Source organism: Micropterus salmoides, unplaced genomic scaffold (assembly GCF_014851395.1).
Source record: "Micropterus salmoides isolate LMB-PRFRI ecotype aquatic unplaced genomic scaffold, ASM1485139v1 Ms_hic_scaffold_3153, whole genome shotgun sequence".
In the NCBI taxonomy this organism is placed as follows: Eukaryota; Metazoa; Chordata; class Actinopteri; order Centrarchiformes; family Centrarchidae; genus Micropterus; species Micropterus salmoides.
This window is the reverse complement of record NW_024042433.1, coordinates 29,191-39,644: the sequence shown is the minus strand read 5'-3', so window position 1 is coordinate 39,644 and position 10,454 is coordinate 29,191. Positions and strand designations below refer to the sequence as shown.

General features: G+C 37.5%; 1 protein-coding gene and 1 long non-coding RNA gene across 4 annotated transcripts; one reads left to right on the top strand and one right to left on the bottom strand.

The window, feature by feature from the left end:
* Positions 1-141: 141 nt before the first annotated feature.
* On the top strand, positions 142-3,117 carry LOC119884079. 3 transcript variants are annotated; one of them, XR_005440921.1, is made up of 7 exons: positions 142-255; positions 391-406; positions 496-557; positions 649-708; positions 890-952; positions 1,057-1,116; positions 2,353-3,117. It is a non-coding gene; the product is annotated as an uncharacterized LOC119884079 (long non-coding RNA). The 3 variants fall into 3 exon arrangements; XR_005440920.1 differs by having other exon boundaries at positions 2,143-3,117; XR_005440922.1 differs by having other exon boundaries at positions 636-708; positions 2,143-3,117.
* Positions 3,118-7,194: 4,077 nt separating this feature from the next.
* On the bottom strand, positions 7,195-10,244 carry LOC119884078. Its single transcript, XM_038694547.1, has 4 exons — positions 10,002-10,244; positions 9,713-9,868; positions 9,320-9,445; positions 7,195-7,494 (listed from the first exon to the last, which is right to left on the bottom strand). The coding sequence occupies exons 1-4, from the start codon at positions 10,242-10,244 to the stop codon at positions 7,195-7,197; spliced, it is 825 nt and encodes a 274-aa protein (XP_038550475.1).
* Positions 10,245-10,454: the final 210 nt, after the last annotated feature.

Below are 10,454 nucleotides of genomic sequence, written 5' to 3'. Positions count from 1 at the left end.
GCATATGTGTTTATACCTCTGCATTTGTGCTTGAATGTGTTGTAGTTGTGACATGACTAAAATTTTTAATAAAGCACATTTGTTCAAGACAAGCGCTTTAAGCTATAAGTTAACAGTTATTTATTATTTATTTATTTATATCAGTGTCCAGACCTGAAAGCTCTTCAGTTCCTGTACCGTTGATTGTTGGGCTGGTTTGTGGAATCGTACTTATTCTTCTTCTGCTCCTTTTGTATCGCTACAGACCGTCCAAAGGTGAGACCTTTTCTTCTTTTATTAGATATTATGTGATTTAATTATTCAGAACACGTGTTCTGATCTCATCACATAGAATAGCTGAATAACAACTTACAAAACAAAACCATGTAACAACAAATGTCTTTTTCACAGATTCCTGCTCCATCAGGTTGGTACAACACTCCCTTCTCTAATTTTGAACACAGCAGCAACATTTCTTGTTCCTTTTATATGTATTGTGTTTGATTCATGTTGTAGGCCAATCCAGTCTGAGAGCACTAATCGAGGTTCTGTCGAAAACTACTCCTCTCCTGTCCACGGTAAGCATTTAATTGATGTATATCTACACACTTTTTAAAATTCAGATAGTGTTTCATTTGTATCGTGCAATTAAATAGATTAATTTGACAGTGGCTGCAGGTGATGCTCCTCTCTATGAAACAATCAAAGGCTTTGAAAACACACAGAGTGGTACAGTATATACCTTTTTATCATTTTATTAACATGCTATGTAAAACAAGTGAAAACGTTTTAGATGTCAGCTTTCTTTTTGCTTGAACTGCACTTTAATATTTTTTTTAATTAATCAGAATTTCCAGCAACCAGATCAAATTACTTAAAATAATATTAGTGCTGTTTTTGTATATTTCAGTTGCAGATGAGTCCCAGGATTTCACATATTCTTTGATCGAGATTAAAAACGTTAGAAAGAAAAGTGAGTACTCTAAATACATAAATAGGAAACAGTTTAGAGATGTTTTGCCCTGAAGAGTGAAGTATTGATTTATTGTTTTTGGTTTCATCTGGTTTTCTTAACAGAGAAGCGACATGAACCAGAGGAGGTCTGTGTTTACTCTGAGGTGAACGCTGGGACTGCAGGTACAGTCAGAGACAACAGTCATGCTCAAAGTTTATCTTGAAATGTGTCGTATCATTACGCTGGAGGTAAATATGGTTCAGCATGCAGTTCAGTTAATCTCAGTGACCTTCGGTATCTACTACATACTGTCACTAGGCGTCACCAGAGCTGGAAATTGTCAAGTCTCACACACATCTGGGCCTTTAGGCTCTTAAGATTTCTGTTTGTTTTGTATCAGCATGTGAATCTTATTGTGTGTTGGGTGTCGTGTGTTTCCAATATATTTTCATCCCACAGATTAAGGCATAAAAAAACAAAAACATTATCTGAGATGTCAGTGTGGTGACAATTTGTCTGAATTTTCATTTACATTCAAAATCTGACGCCACTGTACTTGAAAAACACAAGAGCATCCCAAGTTTCTTTTGTTTTATAGTCTACCCGTCAACCCGTCCGTTCATCCATCCAGCTGTACAGTCCCCGACTAAGGATTTACATAGTCGAATCGTCCTGCCATGTGTGTTTTTGTGTGTGGTGATTGCGAGCGTGTGTGTGTGTGTGTGTGTGTGTGTGGGGGGGGGGGGGCGTTACAAAGGGTAGCTCTGCTTTAATCTTGAGAAGCTGCAGAGCTGCAGTCTCTATTAATTCAGCTTACACTGTAAATTTCCAGCTAAACTGAGGCTTTTTGAAGACCCTTTTCTCTCTCCCTCACCTGTCATTCACCTGTCTTGTGTGAGGTTTGCGTGCATGCAGTGCTGCCGACAACTGGTCTATTTCAAGTTACCAGCTATTTAAAAACGAACAGTTTGAAAGTAATTTTGAATATTTATTTTACATTTTGTATTTCTGCCTTGTTTAAGAACAGTTTACATACATTAGTAAATCCTGTGAAAGATCTACTACTCTGCTGGTTTGAGCTCTGTGGGCGTTACAATACTGTCATTCTTTGTGTTCGTGGAGACGTTAACTCTGACAGTGTACCTGTTAGTTCAGTACATTATTAATTCTGACTTTATTGGCAATTTTCCATAACTTTCCATCTACAGGAAAATCACCTCCTGCAGCAGCTGATGAAACAGTTTATTCTGAAGTCAAACCAGGAACAGCACTTGGTTATAAAGCTGCCATATGATGATCATTCTGTCATGATTTATTCTGCAGATAATTAAATGGGTCTATTTCAAAATAACACGTCAGACAGCATCCTTACATCGTGAATAAACCTATATCTTGATATTTTGTTGTTTTTCTTCCAGGTCTGTAAAGAGAGCTGAGTTGGTAAAGAAAAATGGTCGACAGCATTTTATAAACTTACTGTGTGGGCGTCTGCTTTCAAACATGAGACATGTTCAGTATTGTGTTGTGTGTAAAAATTGTGTTAATTTATCAGTAGATTATAAAACAATTACATCATGTGGATTTAATTACTCTCTATTTTAGCACAAAGCACAGGTACGGACTGCATATTATTAGTTTTCATTTTGTCATTTATTTTCAACTTTTCTTTAAGTTTGCTACAGTATGTTTGAGCTTTAGTACCCAGGTGATTATAGTCAGTGTCTTTTTCAGAGTTGGATGAGAAAGATCAAGTTCAACAGTTACTTTATGTCATGATCTGCTATCGAACAACATATCCTCACCTGAATGGATTTTATATTTTTTGTATTGTTTGTAGAAAAATTGTTTTGATCATTTTATGCATCAACAAAGTTCTATTTCTGTCAGTTGTGATTTTAATTCTTCAAATTGGATGAGCACATCCCACAGAAACCTACTGAAACTCAGGCTTGGCAAAAGTCATAAAGTTTTCAGGGACTATTTCTTGGTAGAATTTTTTTCCACTCAAAACTGTTTATTTTTCAGAGTAACTGAGACATTTGCTCTGAAAAGACATGTTGATGTTATTCTACTCATTTAAACTCAGTGCATCTTTATTGTGTCAGAGTGAATGCAGAAATAGGAATTTCCAGGGGTCTCATTTATAAAACTGTGCTTACAATCCTCACTAAAAGTCTATGTACTCCCAAAAGCTTAAAATGGTGTACACCAAAAATATTCAGACGTATAAAACCGTGCATGCGCACACTTGTAAGTAAGTTCCCTTTATAAATCACAATCAACTCGAAATGCGGCGTATGTGAGGGAGCTCCATGTCCGACCCTTCAAACGCCCATGGTTGCCTATAAATGGTCAGTCAAACGCCCTTCATTAATATTAATACTTCCTGACTGCAGGAAGAAAAGGATTTTACTTAGTGTGACACTGACGTTCCTTTTGGTGAAGCTGAAACATGTTGTTTGGTGGGTAAAAAAACACTTTCACACAACGCTTGAGCACCTGAGGAAATGGGGCACCGGAGCTCCACCCCTTTATAACCGATCTGCAGGAAGGGGCATCTCTTCAGTGACGTCACTGGCTGGAGGGGGACACAAACGCTGACCCAGGTACTAATTTGGATTCCCCCCGTTTGAAAAGAGATTAAACCAAATGCATTCAGCTAAATTACATAAAATAATGTTAAATTTCCATAATGTGTTTTTAAAAGCAGCGCATCACATCCACACGCTGGCGCACAGCGTTTGGCTCGAAAAGGCAAAGAACTTGTGATAACAATATATAAAACTATGCTCTGGTATTTGCTGGACTGAGGCACTGAAAACCGCATCAATTTAAATGTAATTTTTCCTCCTGTTTCCCTTATTTATGAGAATAAACTGCATTGCAGTATTATTTAATGTGATTCCGGATTAACATACTTGAGGTATTATTTTTCAGAAACAGATATCTCCCTTTGTGTTTATTATCCTAAATCTGGATCTTTTTGTGCGTGGCAAATTATCTTAAATTGTGTGTCTTTTTGCGCACTTCAGGGAAAGTCTATCAAACGGGTGTTTGTTTATTCAGAAAGGCTTTAAGCCTATAATACTCAGAGATAATATTTCGATTTATTTTACACAATAGTAGGCCTATTCATTCAAAACAATTCACCCTTCTGCCATGTCAGTCAGCTGTTTCTCTTTTCTCCTCTTTATAGGCATGGATCAGAGTTTACTTAGAGGACCGCACATTTTCCCGTCAAGTTTGTTTTTTATAGATCACAACCTTTCCTTGGGAAGTGGTGTAAGCCTACGCACGTTTCCAGACCTGTTTTGTACTTATAAATGAGACCCCAGGTCTGCACACATGTGCACTTTTCTGATAGCAAACACCTGCACCTGAATAATTAATTACAGTAGGCCTATATCCTGCTCAGAGGCACAGGATCATTTCTACTGGCACAATGATTATATATCTATTTTTATTTGTTGATTCTGATCGTAAATTCGTTATTGAATAACCCAGAATAGGCTATAGGCTATATCATGGTGTCTTGGGATTTATTAGGCTAAATGTTTCAGGGAGATGATGTAGGCCTCTAAGTCGACGCTCAGTTTTAGGCTTTCAGTTTATTTCCTCTTCTGATATCCTTTAACACTAATGCATTTAATTTATGCAAGTCACATCACTCGTCACGTATCGATCACTGTGTTCCATCATATCAATCCGAAGCTTTTATTTATTTTTTTTTTAGCGCAGCATCTTTCATTCATAGCCTACTTTCATCAGCTGATTTTACTCGAGGAGCCGTCAGCTGCTTTCATCAGATGCAGTAGGTGAGATCGGCTGGATGAGCTATTTATTTTCCTTTGCTTGCTTCACTAGAGGCTTTAGTGCAGTTTACTGACTTGTCCGACTCCGAACTTGTTCATATGTTTTATTGTCGTCTATTTGGACTAAACACAGGAATGACCAGCCTCACATGTGACTGAATAGAAATGACGATAAATGATGTAAAAGATGTTTCTTGCTGACAGGCTCTCCGACTCTCTCTGACTTTAATCCATAATAACTCCATAATAAAAGTTGATGGAAGAAATAAAAGAAAAATAAAATCATTCTAATAGAAGAAAGTTGTGTGTGGGGCTTTTGTTGTTCAGACCTAGCCTACAATGAACTCAGATTTTAACTAGACAGTGAATCATAAAACAAATATAGCCTAACTCTTTGCAGTGATGCGCTTGAGTTTAATGTTATCTGTCGTGATGCATCAGATCAGTCCGATCAGCTGCAGCGTCCAATCATATAACGGCAACTCAATAAAGGTAGGCCTAAACGTCTCAGTAGCAGCTGGTATCTGAGGTGTTTACCTTGCAGGGCCACACACGGCGACACAATTGAAACGCGCCATCATCCACGTCAGCTGGTGCAGGGCCGGCTCTGGGCTAAATATAGCCTAGATTTTTTAAATACAGTGGGTACGGAAAGTATTCAGACCCCTTTAAATTTTTCACTCTTGTTTCATTGCAGCCATTTTCCAAAAATCAAAAAAGTTCATTTTATTTCTCAGTAATGTACACTCAGCACCCCATCTTGACAGAAAAAAACAGAAGTGTAGAAATTTTTGCAAATTTATTAAAAAAGAAAAACTGAAATATCACATGGTCATAAGTATTCAGACCCTTTGCTCAGTATTTAGTACACTGTTAAAACTGTTACTTGGATCTAACTCAATAAAATTAAGACAACATTTTCCAACTATTTTTTTCAAGTTTAGTGAACTAACTGATATTTTGAGTAAAGACAACTTAATAATGTGAATTTCAATGTATGCAAAAATATTAAGTAGCATTTTCAGAAAAAGCCAATAAATTGAGTACTATCAATGTAGAAAATATCATCATTTTATACACATTAAACTTAATTAAAATAGGTAACTTAAATGAAAAAATAAGTAGATAATGTTCTGATTTATTAATTTTGATCAATTTACCCTCTTTGTTTTGAAAGTGTAAATAGCTTCAAATAAATAGTTGCTACTATGTCAATTTCCAACATTTATTAAATCATTGCCATATCCAAAACAGTAGCAATGAGCTGGACAGTATAAACATTGGTATTCAGGCATTCAAGAAAACATGCCCTCAGCAAATAAAGTGCAGGTTAGTGGAACACCTTCACAGTACAGTTCTGTGTACATAATGTTACAAAATTTAAAAATTTAAAATTAAAATTTAAAATTAAGTAACAATTTACAAACCAAATTCAAAATGAGCTGGATAGTGTTAACAATCAATAACATCTATTCGTGCATTAAAAAAAAGCATGACCTCAACTTATAAAGTGCAGGTTAGAAGAACACCTTCACAGTATATTTTACTGTGTGTACATACATAATATTAAAACATTTTAATATCAAGTTAACTGGCACTTGCTATTTTTTTAACAATTCACATGCCATATCCAAATAGTGGGAATGAGCTGGACAGTATAAACAATCAAGAACTTCTGTATTCATGTATTAAACAAAATATGACCTCAGCTTGTAAATAGTAGGTTAGTAAAACACCTTAAAACGATAGTTCACTTCAAAATGAAAATTCTGTCATCATTTACTCACCCTCAAGTTGTTTTAAACCTGTATGAATTTCTTTCTTCTGCTGAACACAAGGAAGATATTTTGAAGAATGTTCTTCCATAGTCTTTTATTTTTTTCTAATATGGAACTCAATGGGTCCAGTTAACTGTTCGGTTACTGACATTCTTCAGACATCTTCCTTGTGTCCTGTAGAGGAAAGAAATTCATACAGGTTTAAAACAACTTGAGGGTGAGTAAATGATGACAGAATTTTCATTTTGAAGTGAACTATCCTTTTAACAGTACAGTGTGAACATAATATTGAAACATTATAACACTAACATTACAGGTCACAAGCATGACCATCTGACCTCAACTTGGCATAATACCTTCACAGCGTGTGTGAATATTTTGAAACGTCTTTAGTCAAACATCTCACTGATCTCACCTACTGACCAGTTTTTAAAGTGCAGCTTCACAGCAGGTCTATTTTGTGTGTAAAATATAATTACTTTTTCACACCAGGAAGTATGACCTGTGTACAGTATAAAACATGACAAGGATAAACCATTACAACAACCTGAATGTCCAATTATGTCCAAATAACATTGGACATAACACCCATTATGTCCAATGTATAATGATGTTGAACAGACAAAGAAAACAGCTGTTCACAAGTGCAGTGACAGTCATGTCTGAGTGCCTAGGCAAGGAGTTTGTTTTTCAGGGTCATGAACTTGGGGCTTGGTTTTGGGCGCAGTGTGTCAAGTCCCACGAAAAGTCTTTGAAACACCTCAAATGTTTTGGAAAGCTTGGATGGATACTCAAGATTAAGTGCATATGTCAACCCAAGCAGGAAGCAGCATGCTTTGGCCAGGTTTCCAAGATTGGTAAGGACTGGTATTCCCTCAATGATGATTCCTACTGCATCTGGCTCACGGCAGACATAGATGCTCATGTTCTTAATTTTCAGGTCCTCATGAACAGTGGTCTCTGCGGCCCCCTTTTGAGATACAAGATAAAGTATTTAAGACAAACAATCTCATTTATTAAGAAAAATAAATAAATGCATAAATAATCCACTACCTGCCAAATGCTGGTTCATTCAGTTCACATTAAAGGGAAACGCTTGCTAAAATTTAACCTAGGCTATTTTTGTTAATCTACCAGAGTCATTCTTTCTTGTAAAAGCATAATTAGAATGGAAATGCCACTCTCAAGATAGACTTTTTTCATATGAAGTCGAAATGCCTTTTGAATGCTAGGGGCACTACAATGATGGCATAAAAATCACTATTTTTAAAACACTAAGAAGGCTCAACACAACATGAAACTGTACTTGAAGTGTCACCAGGGGCTCTACACATGGACTCGAGCATTGACAACATTGTGTACCGTATTTTCCGCACTATAAGACGCACCTTCAATGAATGACCTATTTTAGAACATTTTTCATATATAGGGCGCACCGGATTATAAGGCGCATAAGATACTGCAGTCAAACGTTTGACTGGGTTTGCGTTATGCATCCACTAGATGTGCCAAAGGGAATGTAGCGAATGCGCGGCACCGGAGGTGAGGCGTTTTAGTAAGCGTGAGCGCGCTGGGGCGGGCACGTAACTTGCATTCGCAGCCTGACTCATGAGTATTCATGTGCGGCGGCTCGCTGACAGCAACAGCAGGCTGTTTGAATGAGACGACCCGGTTACTGTGAACAGGGAGCGCTTTATGAACATTCTGTGACGCGCGAGCAGCGCGGGGGACAGTGTGTCTGTTTGTGTGTCTGTTAGTAAGAGTGAGCGGTCGTGAGCGGGCACGTGACTTACACACATAACATGATTTATACGAGGTTGAACTGGCCGTGTGACAGAGCGGGCATAAGATGGACACGAGCGCGAGTTCACGGGCGAATTTAATAACGCAGAGCGTTATTAACCAATTGATTCATATGTAAGGCGCTCCGGATTAGAAAATTAAAGGCTTTTAAGTGCGCCTTATAGAAAGGTTTTGTACGACTCACTTTATCAGTGGCGGCTGCTGTTTCGTGTGCCTAGGTGACATAGGGCCAGTCATTTGTTTGTGTCTACTAGAGTGCCAACCTGTGAGGAACTCTTAAGACAACTGATGTTTAGTTTTATGTGTCGCCTGGACAAGTCAGTGATTCATATTATTTAAGCGCTAGTTAATCCTCTGAAAAGCTGTTATAGACACACTTCTAGGTTAAGACAACATTGGTGCAATACCCTGTAGATCATACATACATACATACATGTTTGTGTTTCTGGTAGCTGGAATTTTGTCAATCTCCAAATGCAATGCAACATGAGGAGAGTAAAGATGGAAAGCTCCTAAAGTTTGTTTCCATATAAATTGCCATGAGCTAAGTTATCTTTTTATTGGAATTACAAGTTCATGACATTTCCTCATATGTAGTTCATTACATTCGGAGATCGAATACTTTTGACTGTCAAAATTCTAGCCACCGTAAACACTAACTGATAATGTGAGTCGCACAAAACATTTCTTTTTAGTAAACTGTGTGTACACAAACAATGTTGTCAATGCTCAAGTTCATGTGTAGAGCCGCTTTAGTGTTTTAAAACTAGCGATTTTGATGCAATCATTGTAGTGCCCCTAGCACACCCATTCAAAAGGCATTTTGACCTGAAAACGAAATACGGTCAATCTTAAAAGTGGTATTTCCATTCTAATTATGCTTTTACAAGAAAGTATGACTCTGGTAGATTAGCAAAAATAGCCTAGGTTGCAATTTGGCAAGAGTTATCCTTTAACAGTCCGCACAATTTAAACATGTTCACCAGACTGACCCAAACCTGCTTTGAGACAATACTTACACAGTAATCTGAGATAAGCTCCTGTCCACTCTCTCCCATATACTCAAAGAGGCATCTCAGAGTGACATCTCTCTTCTTCACTGTAGTGGCACTTGGGTCCTAGTTAATAGAACAATAATGAATAAATTATTTTTGTTGGTAAATTCACTCCAACCCTGTAATTACTGTAGGTCTGTATTATTTTTTCTTTTTATTCATTATAATTATTAATAGTAATAACACGAGACAATTTAGAAAAAAACTGGCTAATTAACAAAAAACAACAAACAAAAACCACCCAGATAAGCAAGATGCTGAAAAACTGAAAAACAAAACCACTCAATTGATTAATATCGTACCTTAACTTTGTAACCAATTTTTCCCTACCTGTATCAGATCCATCAACAACTTTTTGATGCGTTGACCAGTTGCTCCTCCCTTGGCACTAAAGAGTTCTAGGAGCTTTGGGGTGTATTTGTCCAGCTGTGACATAAACGTCGCTTCCAGGGAAACTGCAGTACATCTTCGGAACTCCTCGTTTACCTGTAAGACAGCAAATGTTTGACTTATTTAAGGGGTTTAAAGATTAATCTACTATCTCATGTCCAAGTCACAATTTCTAAAAAGTTCTCAGAAGTGAGTAGTGTCAGCAAAAACTGAATGATAAGTCACTTACCTGGAATGGTTCGAAGAGGGCAGGCCATCTTTCCTTGAATTCTGCCACACCAGGAGACTTGGTAATAACTTCCTGTCTTCTCCAGCTGTATGTTCTGGCCATCATATCATTTGTGCTCCTGACAGAGTCCTTTGTCTGATGGGCAGCAATTAGGTCAAGTCTCAGATTCTCAAGGGTGTCATCTGTTTCACCATGTGGTGTGAGGGCAAGTAATTCACCTCTGCCCTCTTGGTTTCTTGACATTTTTAGCGGCTTTTCGCTCATCACTTGACTTGTTTCTCAGTGAGTTTATCAGGAGTTCAGTGCTTCCAAGTGCTTTCCGTTTTGTCCGGTAGTTTCCACACTTATACTTTAGGCTTACCTGCCACCCATAAATTCCATTAAAAGATCTGGGCTCCTTTAAGCAGGGATGCTTTGCAACTAGTGCCTCTGCCACTGCACATCTCTGGGCAT

Bases quoted from the DNA above. Each gene is read 5' to 3' on its own strand.
- LOC119884078 (XM_038694547.1), bottom strand. From the start codon at position 10,244: ATGTCAAGAAACCAAGAGGGCAGAGGTGAATTACTTGCCCTCACACCA. The intron at 9,446-9,712 runs GTAGGGAAAAAT...TCTATTAACTAG, and splicing joins TGTTGATGGATCTGATACAG to GACCCAAGTGCCACTACAGT. The intron at 7,495-9,319 runs GTCAGTCTGGTG...GTATCTCAAAAG, and splicing joins TTGTCTCAAAGCAGGTTTGG to GGGGCCGCAGAGACCACTGT.